This window comes from Camelus ferus, chromosome 11 (genome assembly GCF_009834535.1).
Source record: "Camelus ferus isolate YT-003-E chromosome 11, BCGSAC_Cfer_1.0, whole genome shotgun sequence".
NCBI classification, from domain to species: Eukaryota; Metazoa; Chordata; class Mammalia; order Artiodactyla; family Camelidae; genus Camelus; species Camelus ferus.
In genome coordinates, this window is record NC_045706.1 from 55,178,965 (window position 1) to 55,200,468 (window position 21,504).

Genomic DNA, 21,504 nt, shown 5'->3' on the forward strand with positions numbered 1-21,504 from the left:
TGACAATGCAAATATTTTCCATTCTGTCATTTATCTTTCACCTTTGTGTTTTTTCCTGTAATGCATAATAATTTTTTTTTTATGAATCAGGTTTGGTGGGTTATTTCCCTTCTGCCTATTGAGTTGCACACTGTCCTATGACAGTCACATCAAATGGGTCTGTGACGACCACCCATATGGTAGGGGACATCCAGTGCCACCTCTGATGCAGATTTCTGAGGTTGTAAACTCTCCTCTTCCCTCTGGTTGGTTTCGTCTTCCGCTGAATTACTTTCCTACCCACATTTTTCTGCATGGAGGGCTGATACAAACCAAACTCAGAACACAGCACCTCTTCCTTATTTCTCCAAAACCTCTTTCGTGAAGATGTCACGGTAAGAAGGCAGCAGACCTCAAAGCCCAGGAACCAGGTGTCTGACTCACTGCTTTTCCTCCCACAGCTTTACTGAGATATAACTGACACATTGTATAAGTTTAAGGTGTATAAAGTGTTGATTTGACACACCTAATACACAGCAAAATGATTACCACCATCGCATCACGTACTTGCCATTTCTTCTTTGTGTTGAGAACATTTAAGATCTGCTGTCTTAATTCAATGGAAAAAAAAAAAAAAGTAGAGTTACCATATGATCCAGCAGTCCCACTCTGAGGCATATATCCAGAGAAAACTCTTATTCGAAAAGATATATGCACCCCAATGTTCATAGCAGCACTATATACAATAGCCAAGACATGGAAACAACATAAATGTCCACTAACAGATGACTGGGTAAAGAAGATGTGGTATACATACACAATGGAATATACTCAGCCATAAAAAAGGAATAAAATAGTGCCATTTGCAGCAATGTGGATGGACCTGAAGATAGTCTTTCTACATAAAGTCAGACAAGGAAAGACAAATATCATATATCAGTTATACAGGGAATCTAAAAAAAATGATACAAATGAACTTACTTACAAAACAGAAACAGACTCCCAGACATAGAAAACAAACTTACAGTTACCAAAGGGGAAAGGTGGGGAGAGGGATAAATTAGGAGTTTGGGAATAGCAGATACAAACTACTACACATGAAATAAACAAGTTCCTACGGTATAGCACAGGGAATTATATACAATATTTTGTAATAATCTATAATGAAAAATATGAAAAAGAATATATATAACTGAATCACTATGCCGTACACCAGAAACACAACATTGTAAATCAACTGTTAAGTCAATAAAAAAAAGATCTGCTCTCCTAGCAACCTTCAAGTACATAATGCAGTACCTATAATCACTACGATCACCATGCTGTACAACAGATCCTCAGAACTGATTTTTCTCTGTTGTATCCTTTAACATCTCCACGTTCCCCGATCCACTCACCTTCCCCACCCCACCCCCACTAACCCCCTGAAAACTACCACTCTACTCTTATCAGGTAGGCTTCTGTAGATTCCACATGTAGGTGACATCACAGTGTCTGTCTCTGACTTACCTCACTTAGCATAACGCCCTCATCCACGCAAACGGCAGGACGCCCTTCTTGCTCGTGAATGATGTTCCGCTGTGTATACACAACTCATCTTCTTTATCTACTTACTGGTGGGCACTTAGGTTGTTTCCTTATCCTGGCTGCTGTGTCACTGCTTCTTACACTGTGCCCAGGTCACATCTACTCTGGGGAATTTGTCCCAGGCAAAAATTTCTTCTAAGTTTCCCATTTCAAGCCTTTCACCCCAACGCAGAGCAGGTGAGGATGGGGGGCATAAATGCCTGGCAATCGAGGGGGCACCCCTGAAGGCCCAGGAGCCGCTCGCCATGTGTAACGTGGGTTTCCCTACCCTGTGCGGTGTGGCGCAGAATGAATACAGCTATACAAGGACGACACAGGAGCTGGCTAATGAGACCTTCAGCAGTGCTGGCCAAGCCCCACGGGGACAGCAAAGGAGGGCCCCAGGCTGGGAAACCCCGAGGGCAGGACACCCACTCGCTGGGGGCGGGGGATCGGGTAATGTGATTTGGAGGGGCGGTTTCTAGAGCACTGCGGACAAAAACTAAGCATAGAGTATTTGCTCCTGGAGTTTTATTCACTGGTTTAGCAGGAATTAGTAACAAATACTCTAGTTTCACAAAAACGGTGTTGTCCCCACAAAAGCTTGTTTTTCTAGGGGGTGGGGAAAGTATAAAGTTCTGAATTTTCACTTTGAACATGGCCCAAGTAAGAGGAGCTCAGCCACCCGCAAACTTGAGTCTCCCTCTCCCAGGGGGAACTTGAGACTTCCTGGGCACCGGGAGCGCCGCGAGGCTTCTAGGAAATTGTCTCACAGGTCCTGTCCAAGCCTAGCATTCTGAGCCCATCCAGAGAGATCAGAGCTTCCATATCACACACCAACTCTAGGTTTTTATGGTAACTGGGGCCTCTTTTTCTGCCATGAACAGATGCATTTCCCTGGATGGGAAGAGAAAGCCTAGAGTCCCCCTGTAGGCTGTTGCCCAGACGAGGCTTCCCGGGCTGTGTGTCCTGGCAGATCCAGCACCGTGTGTCCTGGAAAGAAGCCCTGTCCCCGCAGCGTTCTGCTGGGGCCCACAGAGGCTCCTACCTGAGCCTGCGTCCAGGGAGCTGGGGAGAAGGTACCGACGCAGCTATCAGAGCCCAGGCGGAGGATGGGGCCCATCGTGGGGGAGCGGGTAAGTGGTTCCGGCCACGGATGGAAAGGCAGGGGACTGTGCAGCTTCCAAGATCCTGGTGTGCCGAGGACCACCCAGGACCGCAGGGGTAGACCTGCCCTCCAGAAGCCGCCTGGCAAAGGCAGAAATCTCCTCATGACATCTCAGCTCATTCGTCCATCACCGAGAGTCAAGCCCTGCCACTTAAGCCACCATTTCACATTCCATATTCGCGTGTAGGACTGTCCTCTCTGGAAAGGGGATCGGAGGGGCTCACTCACTTATTCCAACAGCACTCAGACAGCAGGGATTTCAAACGGGCCAGAGAGAGGGAAAGACATGAAGGACACAGGGTTCCACCCCCTGTTTAAGGGACAAGCTGCTTCTCCGGCTCTAGGAAGCCTGACGGCACAGGACTGGACTTGGACCCTCACCGCAGGGGTCCACAAGCCCAGCCCCGCATGTCCCCTAGCAGTCAGGGGCTGGGATTACATGCTTGCCTCTCAATTCCAAACCCTAGCTCAGCCTGAACTGTCTTCTGAAAACAAATGAGGCAAACGAAACACCCCTTTGGCTCTGCCCTGACTCTGCAGATCACTGCCCAGGGCTCACCAAGAGTCGAAGGGCTAATCCCCTAGCTCCCAGCACCCTCAGGTCTTCAGGACAGAGGTCACAGCCTGATCTCCACCTGCTGTGTTCTTGTTCAGACCTGCTTCTGGCATGAGGTTGGGAAGGATGGGGATGGGGGACATGGCAGACAGGCTCCAGAGCCGAAGCTCCAGGTTTACATTGAGGCCCTGACCCACGCAGCTCTGGGACCCTGGGAAAGTGACCAAGATGGTCTGTGCCTCGGTTTCCCCATCTATAAACGTGGAGGACACAAGGTGTCATCTCATCGTGTTGCAGTGAAGAAGAAATGAGAACACTGATTAGTTCAGTCCCTTGCACACTGTCGATGCTCAGTGTCAGCCTCTGCTCTCATCCCTGCCAGAAGGCTGGTTTGAGAGGCCCGCTGGGAAGGCCTGGGATTAGGACACTGACTGCTGGGCTGCACGCCCAGGTGCACGTGGAGCCCTGGGGCCAGTGAGATTGCTGCCCTCGGAACACGCCACGGAGGGAGGAGCCTGTCAGAGTCCAGGCTGTGGGGGAGGTGAGTGAGGAGATTTCCTCCTGACAGGGGTGGTTTTTCACTAAATTCACGTCGCCTTGGTCTTAGGGAAAAGTAGGGGATATCGTGACTGTCCTCATGAGATCTGAGCCCCAGCACCAGGAGGTCCCCTCCTCCTGCTGTCAGAAGGGTCTGGCTTTGTCCTGGAGGGAGCAGGGGGTGGGGAAGGTAACCCCTGGGAGGGTGGTCAGCACCTGGGGTAGAGAAATGTGGCTCTGTCTTCCCCCAGGTGTCTCCAGGGTGAGGCCAGGCCCGGCTCCCACCAGCACTAAAACACAAGCTTTTTGGGAACTTCCCACGGGAACTCGCTTCTCCCGAAATGGCCATAGCATGCGGTCTTCTGGTAGATGGGCTTCTTCAAATCCAAATCCCTGCATGTTCAGCAGAAGAAAGGGTCATTTTAAGTGGAAAGGGAGCAGGGTTTCTCCAAATTTTGAGCACAGGAGTAACTAACAGATTGTGACAGTCTGTGTGTGGAGTGTTAACCACTCATAGAGCAATCCCTGTAAGGTCCTGTCTACGCTACACTACATAATATGAGGTGACTGCCACTGGCCCTAAGGAAACAGGCTCAGAGGTTCAGTGGCAGCCTGGCCAAGCAGACGCACCTGGGAACCAGTATCTGAACTCTGGGCTACTCTCCACCCCGCTGACCTGGCCCAGATCAGTATCAGCTCTGCCAAGATCCAGGTAGCAGGGGTGACATTAGAAACAAGAGCAGTTGGAACTAGACTTGCTGATTCAGTTCCCAGCCATCCGGCCTTGTCATTATTTTCCTAAGATCCCCGACCTGCTCACAGATGGCCCCCCTGGAGTCAGTGTCTGCCGAGCCAGCAGGGACCTGATGCAGCCTCCTTTGTCCTGAAAACCAGACATCCTGCATCTGGGGTGTGCGCTGTACTGGGCCAAGGGCTTGAGGCCCCTCCTGCTTTGGGGAGGCTGAACACCCTCCTTTCTGTTTCTCTCTCCACTGAGCTGAGCACTGGGTGAGGGAGGAGGGTCCTAACAGTGGTGGGGGGTGGGGGTTACCTGACGATGACGCCAGGCCGAAGGTCAAAGTTCTTGTTCACCACGTCCAGCAGCTCTCGCTCTGTCTTCTGAGAGGTTCCGTAGGTGAAGATGGAGATGGACAGTGGCTCGGCTACACCAATGGCATAGGAAACCTTCCAGAAGAGCCCAGGGTCAGGGACGGGCCCCTTGCAGAGACCCTCTCGTCCTCAGGGAGGGGCTGCTGAGACCATGCATGTCCTGCCCAACACGCTCCCTCCACCCTGTCCACCTAGAAACCCCACCATCTTCACGGTGGGCAGTTTCAGCACGTGCCCCTCTCCCTGAAGGTAACTGTTTTATGTTTTTCCCTCTCCCAGGTTTGCAGGGTACTGGCCACAGCGCCCAACATGACACACACACAGAGGCATGTCCTCTGGCAAAGTGTGTGGCCTTACCCTCAGTCCAGTGTGTCAGTACTCAGGGCAGAGGTGGGGGTTCCAATGGGGTGGGGTGTGACCCACCTGCACAAGCACCCTCCGGCAGAGCCCCGCTTTCACCAGGGACTTGGCCACCCATCGGGCAGCATACGCCGCCGAGCGGTCCACCTTGGTGTAGTCCTTCCCAGAGAAGGCGCCCCCGCCGTGCGCCCCCCAGCCGCCGTAGGTGTCCACGATGATCTTGCGACCAGTGACGCCCGCATCCCCCTGCAGAGGGCAGGGAAGACGTGGAGGGAGGAGATGGGAGGGGTGGCTGAAGCACTGCGGTAGCCGCCGCACCGCAACTTAGAAAGGGTCCCTGAAGCTGCCAGAGGGCATTCTCCAAAGACCCCTTGGCCTGAACTCAGCCAGAAGCCCTGGGCTCTAATCCCACTTCAGTGGCTGACCAGTCACAGAAGTCAGCCTCCTGTCAGAGCCTCAGCAGAGAGTGCAAAAGATGGGCCCCTAGGGTCACATCCCACTCCTCGGTTTTTAGAAGTCAATCATAATGGAAAAATCCAAGTGCAGGAGGAAACTGCACTGTGACAAACACACCTGGGCTGTGGTGCCGGCTGGTGACACCCGGCAAACTTCAAGTTGACCGTTTCCTCGAGGGTCTGCTCTGTGCAACACCAGTCAACAAAGTGTGTGTGTGTTGGGGGGGGTGTCTATGTTAAATGATGTGAGGAAAGTCTGCGTACTATACCCCGCCCCCACTTAGATACCCACAGTTCACCCCAGCGTGCCTAGGCTCTGAGAAGTCCTGCAAGGAAATACCACAGGCTTTACCTTCTTTTCACCCTGTTTCTGCGCTACCTTTGGTCACAGGACCCATTACAGGGGCTCTGCTCTGTGACAACACGTCTGGAGCAGAGGCCCCCTGGCAGCGGTCAGCAGCCTCTCGGAAGGGCTATGGCACTCTCCGTTTGCTCACTCCTGCAGCACAGGAGGAAGGGGCAGCCCATGTCCCCATCTAAAACACAGCCCCACCCTGGTGCCCACAAGAGCTGGAGGTAACGGGTGGCAAAGACCTGGCAGGGCCACCCAGGCAAGGTGGTGCCTGTGGTGGTGGTGAGCACTCAGCAGGGCGCTGGCAGCCTGGACATGTCGGGCGGCAAGTCTGAGACATCTGGCGTGCAAGGGCTAGGCAGCACCAAGTGGGAGCCTTCTGAGGACATGGGCCCCGTTCCTCCTGAAGGATGCACAGCAGGCTGCACAGAGGGCCAGGACCAAGCTCCCCCCAGCAGCGGGCAGGCACTGACTCTTCCTGCCAGGAAACCTGCACAAGCCTCTAGTCCAGCCTCGTCCAGCAGGGGGCAGACACCAGAAATAAGAAAACAACAATTTCAAAGCCTGTGGAAGGGTGAGCTGACTTCACATTTTATCCAGGGCCAGACCTGGCTGAGCCACATAAAGCTATCACCTCCTGTGGCCTTTGTGCTCAGGGAGCTAAGTAACCCTGGGTGGGGGTCGAGGGGAGATGAGTCAGAGCCTCATTCAGAGACAAGGACACACCTGGGGGCCGCCGATGACAAACCGCCCACTGGGCTGCAGGTGGTAGATGGTGTCCTCGTCCAGGTACTGGGCCGGCACCACGGCCTTGATCACCTGCTCCTTCAGGGCCCTGCGCATGTCCTGCAGCGTTATATCTTCGTCGTGCTGCACAGAGATGACGATGGTGTGGATGCGCAGGGGAATGACCGCACCGTGGTCCTGAGTGTACTGCACTGTCACCTGGCGGTTGGAAGGGCAGGAGGAGACATCGTGAGGCCCTGCCCTGAGCTGAGGACACATCGCTGCTGGCACAGATACCCAGGAGGCAGGCGGGGCTCCCAGGAGCCAAAGCGGGGCTCTTGTCCTGAAAGGGCCTTCAGGAAACTTAATTTGACACATTCTTATATTTGAGTAACTGCCTGGTGCTGTGAGATGACCGGGCACGAGGCGTAAGCTATTCCCAACTGTGACCATGATCTGTGCTGCCTGGAGACTCAGATGTGACAGAGCTTCCTCTCTGTTTGTGACCTACTAGACTCCACTTCTTCTGTCTCAGAGGGCTATGTGCCAGCAAATGTCCCCGTGGCCATAGCCCTGCTCTGAAGCCCCATGGCCCAGGGTCGCGACATCCCAGTTCCTGCTAAGGAACACAGGTGTCCACAGGCCACACGCCCGCCACCCAGGCCCCTCAGTGGAGGAGCTCAGGAAGCAGGGGACTTGTCAGCCAGCTACAGGGATGGGGTGAGAGGGACTCAGCCTGGATGACTGAGCTAGAGGAAGCAGCAAGTTCTGGGGTGCCAGCCTCTGGGAGTTTGGGCAAGAGAAAGGAAAAGCAGAGAGCACATGGAGGGAAGGATCCTGCCTTCCTGCAGCAGCCTCGCAAGGCAGGCCACAGGGACAGAGCCGAGACTCACTCCCACCAGCACGGGTCAGTTCCGTGCCTATTCTAGGCATTACCAATGAAGATTTTAGCCATCCCAGCAAGATGGGCATTCTTGTCTCCACTTTACAACTGAGAAAAACCAGGCTCTGAGAAGTGCAACAACTTATCCGAAGTCATAGATGAGTCAGTGAAAAGCCTGAGAACCAAACACTGCTTCCGTCTGCTCCAAAAGCTGGTGTCACTCCCTGAGCAGCACAGACAAAACACTTCTGCACCCTGTCCTTCACTGACACAGCAGGGAGCGCCTGATCTGGTTGTTAACTGAGGAGAGCAGCCTGGGCACCCGGGGCTCACAGAGTGAGGGAAGGAGATGGTGAGGATGGCTGATGAGATTGGGAAAAGAGAAAAGGAAGCTAGCATTGCCTGAGCTTGCACTGCAGGCTAGAAGCCACGCCAAAAGCTTGAGAAACTGTTACTAGCTCCATTTTAAAGACAAGAAAGCTGAGGTTCCAGAACATAAATACTTTGGTCAAGATCACCCAGCAGGCTCTGACCTGGAGCTGCGTGGCCTGGTAGCTGGTGCCCTGTCCAGCAGAAAGCTGTTACTCAAGACCCTCAGTGCTGGAGCCCCAGGCCCCTTGCTGCCAAAGCAGCGTGAACCCACAAGAGCAGTGCCCAGAGGGGCTATGGGTGTGTGGGGCCTGCAGGAATACAGCTATGCCAGATGGCCCTGGGGGGCACACTGGTTGGCAGGCACAAGACTGCTCCCTACTCTCAAGGGCCTTGATGGGACCACAGGGCAGCAAACAGTGCCTCCCTGGGGCTATGCTTGCAGCAAGGTCTCTGCCTGCCCGAAGGCACCTCAGATATCCGTCAAACACTGGACTTGTATCAAACTCGTTCTCTACGCCCTGCCTGGTCCAAAGAGCAACAGGATGGGATCTGGAAGAAGGAAGAGAGACAGCCCTGACCACATGATGCCTGACCCTAGCAGGATGGGCAGACGCACACCGACATTTGTGCGCTGAGAGCAGCCCTCAAATGCCGGGCGGCGCACACAGTGGGCCTGAAGAGACGGAGCTGGAGCTGGGGGGGTGGGGGGTCCCGGTGGGGAAGCCCTCTGGCCGGCTCTAGAACCAGGCCTGCTGCCTCTGGCCCCAGGAGAAGGCTCACATCCCAAGGAGCTGCTGGGGCCCATCTCTCCACTGCTCCAGGGCTCCCGGCTCCCCTGCTCTGCCGTAGGCCCCAGGCAGAACTGCGGCAGAGCAAAGGGCTCCAAGCATGGCTCTTATCTCATCACATCAGCAAGATGTGGGGAAAAGTACACCGTGGAGAACACAACTCTGACCACATACAAAAATAGCCACCCGTACTGCCACTCAGCTCTCAGTATCAGCAGCAAAAATTTGTTCAGGTGGAGAGACTCATCCTGTTCACAATCAACACTCTGGTTAGATGACGGAAACCCTTTACCAATAAGGTACAGAGGAGGAGGTCCAGCAGTTGCTCCTGGCCGGGCGCCCCTCCCAGCGCGGCAGCCTTGTGGAGTGGGCTGGCTGCCTGAAGGCTGGCCGAGGGGCCCTGGGAGACTCCATCAGCAGACCCAGACCCGCACCCACACCTTCTCCGATGCTGCTGGCTCAGGGCCTGCCTGTGGCAGAGGAGTCAGGCAGACTCTTTGGTGTTCAAAGCAGCATTGGTAAGAGAATTCAGCATCTCCTTGCAGGAAGGGAAAGACTGGAAGAGCCCACCCCCTCTTCACTCCCTTTGCTGCCCTCAGAAACCTTCTGTTACTAAGCAAACACAGGAGGCCTTTTCTATTTCAGCTGGTCCGACAGGTGGATAGGTGGAGCCTCCCGTCCTAGTCTCAGGCAGGGAAAAAAAAGTTGAATCACCCCATTTACTAGCTTCTGTCCCTGATCAAGGGTCTTATTTTCTGTGGCTCTCCACCCCGCTTCTCATCAGAACACAGCTCTGGGACAGGGCCGGGAGGGCAGGCTCCTCTTTTGGGGGCATCACGAACTGCACATTTTAGCTCTCCTGCCCACAACCTCAGAGAACACCTGAGGGATGCCCATGATCACACTTCCCAGCTCGGGGGTCACGTGGATAACACCCGAAGTCCCAAGGAAGGGTTTCCTATGGGCCGTAAAGGCACTGCTGTACCCCAGGTATAGTCAATATGCAAACTCTGCCTTGTGTGGCCTACACGTGGGGTGAGAAGGACGCACCTCTGTGCAGCTGGAGAAATGGGACAGAGTCCCATGCACTGCGCTGAGCGTGAAACCACATGTGCCAAGTTCTAAGTGCAGGGGCAAGAGGAGGCCCCATCTGGGGGTGGTCAGGGAAGACCACGAGGAGGTGGGAACTACCCTGGCCACTGATGGACACGTAGGGACCAGAGAAATGTTCTGAGGAAGGCAAAGGGTGGGAGCACAGGGGCAAAGCTCTGAGAAACGAGGGGAACATGGGTGAAAGGATATTGATCAAGCAAAGGCTGGGGGTGGGAGCAGAAGGAGGTAAAGCTGGAAGACCGTAAAAGGCTTTAAATACCAGAATAACAACTCAGGAGGAAGCAGAAAGGTGCAGAAGATGCTGAGCAGATATTATGACATTAAAAGTGAAGCCCAAAGGGAATTAACAGAAGTTTTCGGGCACGGAGAACCTGTGGGAGGACATAGCACTGGTCCTGGCCCTGGCCTGGGAAACAGGCTGGAGCAGAAGGGATGCTCTGGATGGAAAATACAAGGCTCAGGCAGAGCGGAGACAGGGTGCTGAGCAGGCCGGGGACTGGTGGCCCCATCGCAGTGCCTTCAGTCGGGTAGAGCTCTCAGGGCCACGTATTCACAAGGTGAATGAGGAATGGGGCTGCTGATTCAGCCAGATCTGCAGGTGTTAGATTTGGGAGCTGAGCGTGCAGAGAGAGAAGGACAGAGGGTGCAGAAGAGCAAGTGCCAAGGACCTGCTGGGTGTAGACAAGCAGCCAGGGGAGGAAGCCCCGAAGAAAGGGGCCATCGGAGTTAAACAGGATGTGGAGAGTGAAGCCGGACGGGGGGCCTCCACATGTGCTAACACTTGCATCACCACTGGCTTTCAAATACTGACTTCAGTGAGGATTTCAACACTGCAGGGGGCACAGAGGTCAGGGCCTCTGGGGACAGAGAGACAGAATCAGCAGAGGCAGAGCCTTTTTATGAGAAACAAAGCTAAAGGACCAGCGTGAGCTGCAGACAGTCCTCACTTATGGGGCGCTCAGGCTTTGCTCAAAGACGTGGGGGCGGTGGCTGAGAGTCTGACACCAGTTAAGGAGGAGGCCTGTGGCAGGAACTGGGGAATCCTATTACCAGAGTCAACATATGCTAAGAAGGTTAAAAAAAAATCTAGAGTTGTTCTTCACATTTTTTTGTATTTTTGAAGTTTTTCATAATAAGCTGTTGGGGAGCAGGGAAGAAAATATCTGCAGCCAAAGGGTTTTCAAATAAAAAGTTCTTTTCAGAATCAACCATTTTTTTTTTTGAGTGCTCAGGCTGAATAGTGTGATCTCAACAAGCAGAACCAAGAGGAAGGGGGTGTTTAAAGTGTGCATCTGGAGCCACGTGGCGGGGGTGCGGCAGGGAGGGGCTCACCTGTGTCTTGGAGTCGGGCCGCAGCCAGGGCAGCACCCCTGAGCGCCGCAGCTCAGCCATGCGGGCGTTGAGTCTGTGCGCCAGGATGATGGTGAGCGGCATGCACTCCTCTGTCTCATCTGTGGCGTAACCGAACATCAGCCCCTGCAGCAACGACCCGCCTCAGACAACAGGCGACAATCTGCCTCAAACCTAAAACTCCACTGGCCCACACAACCTGTGTCCTGGGCACTCGTGGAGGGGAACATGTGGTCCCTGACCCCAACACCCCAGGAGGGGAGGCAAGGCCACGTCGGGTGTCCCTCACCTGCCATGCCCTTAAGTCACTGCCCTGAAGCAGGGGTGTCTGACTCATCCAGGCACGTGGGGGGGGGGGTGTCTACCCTGCAGTGCAGATAATCCATTACACGTGAACCTCCCCAACCAGCCCCTCAACACAGAGCACACCGCACAGCCCTCCTGACGCAGAGCCCATGCTCAGTGGTTAGTGACCTGATCTCCGGCACCAACATTCTCCTCGTTTCTGTCCAGATGGACACACTGGGCGATATCCGGGGACTGCTGCTCCAGAGCCACCAGCACATTGCAGGTCTTGAAGTCAAAGCCTGGGAAGAAGGAGAGCGGGCCTGAGTGGGGTCTCGCCCCAGCAGGCGGGGGGAGGCTGCGAACTTCCAGGGAGACTGCGTGGCTCCTGACAGGGCATTTAGTGTCACAATGGGTGGTCTCCAATCAGCTGCCATCTGTCAGGGCCCAGAATTGAGGCCCAGGATGGGGAAGGCCAGTACCCTTCCTGCTCCATCACAGGGAACTCTTTAGTCAAAAAAGCCCTTCACTGCGCGTTTCACTCTATTAAATTATACCTGATGCAGAACTGCAATATTAAAACCAGGTAACAGCTCCAGCTGCTCTGGCTGAAGAGCAGGCGGGTGACTCGGGTCATACCCCCTTAGCCTGTCCCAGAGGCACCTCCCAGGACCCAGGTTGAAAATCGCTGCACTGAGTAAACACCAGGGCCCTTCCAACACTGCCAATCGGAAGCCCTGGTGTTTGCTGAATCCGAGCATTAAATATACCCAACAATACGGTGCACGTGAACTATCCAGAGACACGCTCACAGCTGGAGTCCCCGACCCTGAGATGTACACGGGGGCCTGGAGCAGAATGGAAATGCCACACCCTTTGAGGCCAAGGCCCTGCTGGCCCATCCCCCAAGCTCAGACACAGAGATGGAGGCCGGCCCCCCAGGCGGGGGGCAGCGAGCTGGGGACTGGGACTGGGACTGGGACGCGGCAGTCCTGGCCAGCAGCAGCTCAGGCCAAGGAGCCCCGGGAGGGAGCTCCACTTGTCCTTGCTGGGCTCAGCTACAGGACGGGTGTGAAGGAATTGCTAAACAGCACAGGGGCCCCACCACAAGGTCAAGTATCAGCAACAAGCTGTTACCCTCTCTCCAGTCTTGTTTTCCTACCCACACTGCCTGAATGGGCTTACTAAAACAAACAAACAAAACCACAAAAAAATCCCAGATCCAATCTATCGTTTATGTACATGCTTCAAGTGGGGACTTACTGCCAAATGAAGTAAACTGGAAATCGCTTGGCCCCAGCGGGGCCATCCCAGCCGAGCACCTCAGCCTTCAGTGAGCCTCAAACACAGCCTCTTTGCCCACCTCCACAGGTCTCTGCCCAGAATGCTCCCAGTCTGACTCGCATTCCTCCTCCACAAATCTGATCAGCTCTCAGTAAATGTCCTGGGACCCCCCACCCCTAGATCCTCACCACACACTCTGCCACAGACTTGCCCCAGGGCACCCCATGGAACTGCATCAGTTATTAGCGCCAGGCCGTGCCCCTACTAGGCAGCACCCCTGCTAGGCAGTGTCCTTTGCAGCCTCCTGTTCCCAGGGAGGTTTCTCTAGGGAGCTAGCTGCAAGGACTCACCAAACTCTCGTTTTACCTAATCACCCCATCTAAAAATAAATCTTCTCAGTGCTGAAAATTAATTAAAGGCTCCAAGTGACTTGGGAAAACAGAGTTCAGGGGACTAAGGGGAGACGAACAGGACTGGGAAAGGGCGGTGAGTGCAACCCCTCCGGCAGAGAGCAGCGGGGAGTGGTTAGCTCGGGGCCCTGTTACCCAGTCCACCTGCTGGTCCACTCGGTGCGTCCACACCGATGCACTCAGCCCACGAGACGCAGCCAACGGCAGAGCTGGGCTCACTCTCGCTTCTCCCCTTCTAGGGCACATTATACCTCCAGGGAAATTTCCCTGCTAATTAACACAGAACAAGGTTGGCTCCTGAATAAGGTCTAAACAAGTTGGCTTTTCCCAGTAGAACAAGGTGAAGGCTCCACACGGTAACATGTCAGGAAGTTGCTGCTCCGGGTCAATGTGCTTCCTCTGTGAATACCCCCGTGTGCTGACCGGGAGAATCAGCCTGTCCTCATTGGTTCTCCTCCCAGTGATTCCTGATAAACCTTCAAAACTGTCCTGTGCTCCAGTGAGTCCTCTGGGCAAGCCAGAAGGTGGCTGCACCAAGCTTCAGTGTGTCCCTGCCCTCATGCAGAGAGGGGCCCTCTCCCAGCCCGCCCTGATCCACAGAGATGCCACATGTCACCCTAACCAACCAGCGACTGGACTGTCAGCGTACACCGGCCCCAGCATCTGGCCCTTGTACCGCACCCTCTGATGCCCCTCCATGCTCGGCCCCTTCTTGCCTGCCTGGTCTTAGATATAGGACTCTGCTCCAGGGCCCCCTGTTCTCTCCAGCTGTCACCCCGACCTGATCTCAGGGCTCCTCCTCAAATCCTGCCTGTGCCCCTTCCCTGGGTTTTAGGCCCCCACACTGCCTGGCACTGGAGCTATCCTGGGCCAGGCTGTACCCTCCACCTGCTATCAGTACCAGTCCTGGATTGAGTCATCTTCTTCTCTGTCTAGAATGCGAAGCAGTATAGTTTGGTATAAAGCACAGGAGTCCCAACCCGGACAGCCACACACTGACGGTGTCACCTTCTACAAATCATGCACATCTCTGAGCCTCAACTGCCTCAACTGCGTGAGAAGTAGAGCAGAGTTTCTCTGACAGTCAGGTAGGAAGACACACACAGAGACCAGCCCCAGCACCTGGCAGACGACATGTCCCCCCCCAGCCCTGCCAGGGGGCAGCTCCTTTCACTCGGAGCTTCTTCCTCTTCCAAAGCTCCGAGAAGGCAGGACCTTGAACGAGACCAGAGTCAGCAACAGATGGACAGGGGCTGCCAGAGAGCTGGCAGAGGCTGCGAGCCCTGGACCCTGGCAGGCGGGCCTGGGAGTGGTTTCCCGCCTGGTGGTATCTGCTCCTCCCAAGGACGGAGAGCCTCAGGTGGGACTCAGCCCCGGCGCTCTCAGCAGGGACCAGCGGGCCTGCCCTCACCCTTGGCAGAGTCGTCGTAGCCGATGTGCCTGACAGTGTCTCTCACCACCCGCTGGTAGTCCACCACGGCCGCGGACGCGATCTCCCCGCACAGCAGCACCATGCCCGTCTTGCACACCGTCTCTGCGGGGGAAGGGGACCAGTCAGCAAAGGGCCGCGGGCCGGCAGAGGGAAGCGCCACGCCTCGACCTCTCAAGGCACCAACAGGGAGGCTCGTGAGGAGCCATGCAAGGAAAGGACTCCAGAGAGAAGAGAATGATGCTAATAAAAAGAGTACATCTCAGCACAACTGCTATCTTCAAATGCTGCCTGGAGAGCTGTGCCTTGGAAAGAACTGGTCACGCCCGCGTTTTCATCTGGGGGCTTACTACGTGTGTGATGGTGAACTACTTATTCAGCCTCAGCGGTTAGAGGGAGATAATCCTAGGGCAGCAGTGCGGATTAAAGTGAGGCAGCAGTTGTAGAGTTATCATAGAGAACGCAGCCTACACACGCAAGACCTCGCCCGCCCCCTCGTTGCTAAACCTCCACTGCAGGCTCTAGGGAATGAGGTCCCAAACAAAGAATCAAGGGAGGCTACTTACAAAGAGGTGAGGGCAAAGCCCACCCTCAGGGACACGCATCCCTACACTGCTCAGTACAGGAGCTAGGCTGGCACTGGTGAGGGAAAGGTGGGTCTGTGCAGCGGGGAGGACAGGGGGCTGACAGTGAGGAGAGCGAGGCTCTGGTCTCCATGCTGGGTCCCTTAACCCATGATCTTGGCCAAGGCTCTGATTCGGTGTCACTCAAGACAGTCCCTCAGCCAAGTGAGGGGCTAGACCTATCACCTGTGGGGCCCTCCTGGCTCTGGAGTCCCCGACTCTCTGCTGTGCCGAGGTATTCAACACAGGCAGAGGTTTCAAGCTCAGCCCATTGAGGTCTCCAGCGGGGGGGATCAGGCGTGTCTTACCGCAGGCCACCTTGGCATTGGGGTCCTGCTTGAGGTGGGCATCCAGCACCGCGTCACTGATCTGGTCACAGATCTTATCTAGACAAGAATGTAAGAGTGGAAGAGTCACGGGAATATTAAGCCTAACAAACTGAAATGTTAAAATCATGAGATATTTTGTCAGTTTATGTATCTAATCTATCTACAAGGACACTTTTTAAATATAAGAAATCATAAAATAATTGACATTTTTATTTCTTCCCACTTCTGCCTTAATCTTGGACGATATATATTATAGTCATAGAATTCCCTAAAAAAAGAAATATATTCCAAAACCAGTTATAAGAGTCTGAAGCAACTCACAGGCAAGCACGCATGTGCACACCTGCACAAATCCTTCTAACTAAAACAGCATTTCAGGGGGAGGGTATAGCTCAGTGGTAGAGTATGTGCTTAACATGCACAAGGTCCTAGGTTCAATCCTCAGTACCTCCATTAAAACAAACCTAATTACCCCCACAAAAAACAAAAAACACCCCCCCAAAAATGTTTTTTAAAAGTTTTTTTAAAAAACGTGTATCATCCCTCAGCATATTCCCTTTAATTCTAACATGGAGAAATGACCGAGAAACCAAAGTTAAACTACTAATGATGTCGGTAAGATTAGATGCCAAGAGGTAAAATACGATGGGACAGACAGGTGCACGGTACTGCAGGTTCCACAAGACACCATGCAGAAAACACCACACCCAGTTCCGTGGCGCCACCCCTAAGAATTCCGTGAGAGTGCCTCTGTGCGTCGCTGCTGCTGCGCAGAACACTTTCACAAGCAGCTCTCACATCCTCCCCGCGGTCACTCAGCCTCCTGAAGGCCAGACGTTCTAACAGCTGGGTTTGACCTCCTCAATCAAGGTGGCATCTGATCTCATTCTTCTACTCTTAACCTGAAAGACTCCTCATAGGCTGGACGAGCACATAGACACTGGAAAAACGCACTCCTGCTTTGGGGTTGTGTGAACTGCCAATGTTCACAAATCCAGAATAAAAGTGACATTTATTTACACATAATACATCTCATTTAATGTTCAAAATACCAACAGACTCTGCTTTTAATAGATTAATAAGTTTTTTCCAGTTTTACTGAGGTATAGATACATAAAAATCTGCATATAATTAATACACACAATTTGGTGCGTTTGGATATCTGTACATACTTGTGTTACCATTACCACCACCAAGGTAATAAACATCCATCACCTCCAAAAGTTTCCCTGTGTCCCTCTAGATTTTTTTTTTAAGTTTTTAAATTAAGAATGCAGATCCATAATCAAGTGCTTGTGTGCTTGAAAGTGCATACTAAGTTCTGTAATTACAATATTAGTTAATCTAACGATGACTTCTGTCTCCTGCCAGTGGCAGATCCTGGTTATAAACCGAGATTTGTCTGAGCCCATCCATGCCTCTGCACCCTCTACCAACGAAGGCCTCCTGCTGCTCAAACACCCACTTTATCCCTGGCCACCAGGACTCCTGGAAGCCACCCAAATGCTGACCATGGATGACTCTGCTTGTTTAAAGGACACAGGCCACATGTTCCCAAGGCACACAGGGAAACTAGATAAGGGATATTAGGAATAAAGCCAGAGCTGAGCAAGGGTATCAAGATAGTTCCACAGACTAAGACAATGCCTCAGAGGGTCCTTCCTGAACTGTTTCTCCAGGCTTTTAAAATTTCTATCAGTATCACTTAGTAGCCTTAAGATAGCCAAGAGCTTTTTTCTTGGAAGTTGAAAAAGAAGTATTAATTTTATCTTTCTGATGGAGAAGAATTCAGCCCTGGAAAATGAGAAGCAGAAAGTCACCAAGGAAATGGTCTTACATAGACAGTTAATTTACAGTGGCAACTGAAAGGAGAATCAGACAAATTGGAGGGCTGTCATTAAGTAGACAAAACAGCCAACTGATTGACTGGAACTTTGGTTCTCTGTCCACCAAGCACACTGCTGTGTGTATGACTGGGCCGCGGGACACTGAGTGACAAAGCACCCACTTCCTCCAGGCAGAGATCCTATATAAGGCTGTCTCCTAATCTATGTGTGGCCTTCACAAGCCATAAAGCTGTCCAGAACATGTCAGATGTAGCAATGGGTCTGAGATGATGAGTACAGTAAACCTAGAAACATCACAAGTTACGCACGGTGAAAGATGCTACTTACATTGAATTGAGCTAAGTCACATACAAAGCTCAATTTAAGCCAAGGTTTCTCAACAGCAATATTGACACTTGGGGCCAGAAAATTCTTTGTTGTGGGGGATGGTCTTGTGCATTCAGGATGTTTTAGAAGCACGCCTGGCTTCTACCCACTAAATGCCAGTATCACCCTACTCCCCCCACCCCTTGTATAGCCGTGACAACCAAAAGTGTTTCCAGACAGTATAAAATGCCCTTGGTGGGGAAAGGGGCAAAACCTTCCCTCAGCTGAGAACCAGGGGCTGAGGCATGTGGAAGGAGCAGTGTTTTGAGATGTCTAAAGCTGTGTTACATGGCATGGAAGTTAAATCTCCTTGGGAAGGAACAAGGATAAGGAAGATCGAAAAAAGGTTAGCCTTGGTGATGAGTTACCAGAAACTTCACATGATCCAAAGAATTTTATATAACTGCTTACACACATAAATCCGTGTGCCTGGCCGCTAGGGTTCTCCTAGACTAGCAGTTCTCAAAGTGTGGCTCCCACACTGGCGGTATCTGCATCTCCTGGGAACTTACTAAGACGCAAGTTCTTGAGCCTTACCCAAGACCCACTAGGTCAGAGTCTCTGGGGGTGGGGCCCGGCACTCTGTTTTAACAAGCCCGCTGGTGACGCTGATGCACCCTGACGTCTGAGAACCACTCTCCTAGAAACTGGAGGCTCCAACTGTGGTCTTCACAGCTGCCTCTCGTTTCCCCACACAGCAGTCCACCTACCTTTCAGGGACCAAAGAAATGGCTGGATTTTCTTCCAGGACCTAGAGAGCTCTCTCTCTCATCACCTGTTAGAATGCACTGCCGTTCACTTCTAAACTGCACATGCTTTTCCTGCAAAACTTAGTGACTCGTAGTCTTGTTTGAGGGAACATTGTTGACTTAAGCTGCTCATTGATAATAGATTAGAGTTTTACTCAAAAAAAAAAAAAACTTTCTATATAAAGTTTATATCTGATGAGCCATTTTCTATGCACAGTATGTCTGTCCGACGAACCGTGTGTTCCTTGTCGCAGCCCCGCCGCAAAGTGGGGCATGGGCTGCCGCAAAGACCCCTGGCTTCATTAACATACAACTTATTATTTGCTTAATGGGTGACTGTTTTACAAAATTACAAATTAATAGAATTTTAAAAATACTTCATATTGTTCCTCCCAAGATCCCTTGTAACAGTAACTGACACAAAACTGTTTTTCAGGCCATGAGGAGTGGGGACACCCCTGGTACAGGTCGCCATGGGCCCAGGACAACCTACTCACCCGGGTGTCCCTCTCCTACAGATTCCGATGTGAACATGAAGGCTCCTTCTTCAGCGAGAGAATGGCCGTACAGGCCATCCACCGGTCCGTTCATCTCTTCACACAGCTCCACTCGGCCTCTTCGAGGTAACAACTTTAATGCTGGGACTTTGCCTGAGTTTGGTTTTTTTTCCCTTCTCCTTTAAACCCAACGGGCTGGTCTTTGGCAGAATCACAGGGCTCACTTCTGCCCAAGAGCCCGCGAGCACGTGAGAGGAAGGTGAGGATGGGTGGGAAGGGAGGGACTGGAGACGGATTGGTCACTCCCTCCGACTGGTCGGAGCTTGCTCTTGAGTGAGTCCTATATATGGAAAAGTGAAAGTGCCTGGATAATCATGTGAGAAAATTGGAGGAGTCCATTTCCTGGGAGTGGGGGGGGGGGTCTTCTTACCTTGAGGAACTTCAGTCCTTAGCTCCGATCCCCAGGCCCTGAGTGTGTGGCCAGTGTGTGGTACAGAAGGCTGTGTGGAGTCCGCAGGACTGAAGCCCCCCTGGGACTCTGCTTTAGCTCTGCAGCTCATCACCACAGCGCTCCAAGGCCAACACCCCACGCTGGAGGGTGAGGGTCCATGCTTGCTCAGGGAACCAAAGAGGAAGCAGGAAACTCCTTCCCGGAGATATGGTTTAGGCTAAGCTTGCAACACAGGGTGGCCTTTGCTCGTGGCTGCCCTGCCTCCTCCCCTACACCTCGTCTCAATTGGGCTCTTCCCTCCTTCTGCCTCCTCAGAGCAAGAGCATGCACCTGTACTCTGAGTCAGCTTGGATGTTACACAACAGATTCATTTAGAGGAAAAGCTTTTGAGCCCACATTTTTTTGCTCATAGAAATCATGTAAACTGTCAACTTCTCTAAGACGCTGGCAGTCATGTTAACAAGCAAGATGTTAAAAAAGTATCTGGATGGGTTACAGAGAACAATGATTTTTGGAAAAGGACTCTTGAGAGGCAGATTCATGATGGGGAGATGCTCAGAGTCCAGTTTCCCAAAGCTTCCATACGATAAGTCAAACACCTACACATTCAGCCCTATACACTTGATAAACACCCTGCTCATGTGACTCCAGCATTATTTTTGCTTTGACTGAGAAAAGAAGCAGACAGGATTGTATCTTGAACCAATTCTGGCACTAAACTACAGCATTGCTCACTTCACCCTCTCCCACTCTAAAATCTAGCTGCATCCTCAGGTCCAAGGAACAATAGGGAATTGAGATCACAGAGAATGAGAATGGGTGGAGAAACTGGTTTCCATTAGAACACGGTAAAAAGTACTCAACTAAAACCTCACGCATCAAAAGTTGGACTGAGGGAAGCAAAAGGGAGGATGCAGTAACTCCAAGTAACAATTCTGGCAACCAAATGCCTTCTGTACTAATAAGATGAACACTTAAATTTTTTTTTCTGGTGCTCAAAATCTTGAGTTTTCCAACCAGTTAAGAGTGGCAGCACTATTCCTCCAAGGACTTAAAACTGTATTAAAGTGACCTCTTCTGGGATCAAGTAAGAGATTACACATATACATATTAAACCAGAGGCATTTCACAGAGTGAACTGGAATGCTCAGGCACAAGAGTGCTGAAAATTCAAAGAGGAAAAGGCCACTGGGAAGGGATGGCAAGATGAGGAATCAAATAGGGATTTTAGACAACATAGCCCTGTCCCTGTCAACACACAGGAATCCTCCTGTTTACATTTAAAATATTTCAACATCACAGTGCCTTTGTCAATTTCTTCTGGATACAACAGTTTCAAACCTGGAGGCAATGTGAGCTAATGTTTAATGTGAACTGTAGACCTTGGTTACCCTAGCAGTTCAGTTACAACTAAGCCATTCTGTTTTAACTTGGCTTTAAGAGCAAGATGAAGTAGCAAGTACTCATCAAGGCTCCGAGAGTGAGCAAGAAGTCAGAAAACAAAGCAGCCTAACTGCCCTCTGAATTTCAAAATGAGTAACAGCATCACGGGGTGAAGAGGCAGGAGGAGAGGGTGGGGGTGGGGGTGGGAGTCTTGGACAGAGAAGAGACACTTTCAGAAAGATGTGCAAGGGGCTTCTGCAGCCTGAACACAGATTCAGAGTGAGGGAAGGGTCTGGAAGGCATCTAGTTGATTACCCATCTTATATGAGTCACATATGACATCTCTGCTAAATACCAGGTCACCATATAATCTTTCAGCAGATAAATGTTAACAAGAAGCGCACAGAACATGGTGGATGGCAGCGCAGGTTTCAGGGCTGCAGTCCTGTTTTCCCTCTAACCTACTATGCATCCTCTTAACCTCGTTGTTTCCTCACCTTTAAAGTGGGTTAAATAATCGGCTACCTCACAGCATG

At 52.1% G+C, this 21,504-nt stretch overlaps 2 protein-coding genes across 2 annotated transcripts in view; both read right to left on the reverse strand.

The window, feature by feature from the left end:
- Window positions 1–2,059: 2,059 nt before the first annotated feature.
- Window positions 2,060–19,771, reverse strand: MAT1A (methionine adenosyltransferase 1A). Its single transcript, XM_006180034.3, has 10 exons — window positions 19,565–19,771; window positions 19,135–19,474; window positions 15,655–15,732; window positions 14,706–14,828; window positions 11,790–11,902; window positions 11,298–11,441; window positions 6,810–7,028; window positions 5,340–5,522; window positions 4,858–4,991; window positions 2,060–4,199 (listed from the first exon to the last, which is right to left on the reverse strand). The coding sequence occupies exons 2-10, from the start codon at window positions 19,226–19,228 to the stop codon at window positions 4,097–4,099; spliced, it is 1,191 nt and encodes a 396-aa protein (XP_006180096.1). The 5' UTR covers window positions 19,229–19,474; window positions 19,565–19,771; the 3' UTR covers window positions 2,060–4,096.
- Window positions 19,323–21,504, reverse strand: part of DYDC1 (DPY30 domain containing 1) — a 39,099-nt gene continuing 36,917 nt past the window's right edge. The window contains exon 7 of the mRNA XM_032491587.1: window positions 19,323–19,474. Within this exon, the coding sequence (XP_032347478.1) occupies window positions 19,355–19,474 (120 nt within the window). The 3' untranslated portion in view covers window positions 19,323–19,354. The remainder of the gene's footprint in view (window positions 19,475–21,504) is intronic.

Bases quoted from the DNA above. Each gene is read 5' to 3' on its own strand.
- MAT1A (XM_006180034.3), bottom strand. From the start codon at position 19,228: ATGAACGGACCGGTGGATGGCCTGTACGGCCATTCTCTCGCTGAAGAA. The intron at 5,523-6,809 runs GTGTGTCCTTGT...TGCCCTCTGCAG, and splicing joins TTGTCATCGGCGGCCCCCAG to GGGGATGCGGGCGTCACTGG. The intron at 4,200-4,857 runs GTAACCCCCACC...CTGAACATGCAG, and splicing joins CGGCCTGGCGTCATCGTCAG to GGATTTGGATTTGAAGAAGC.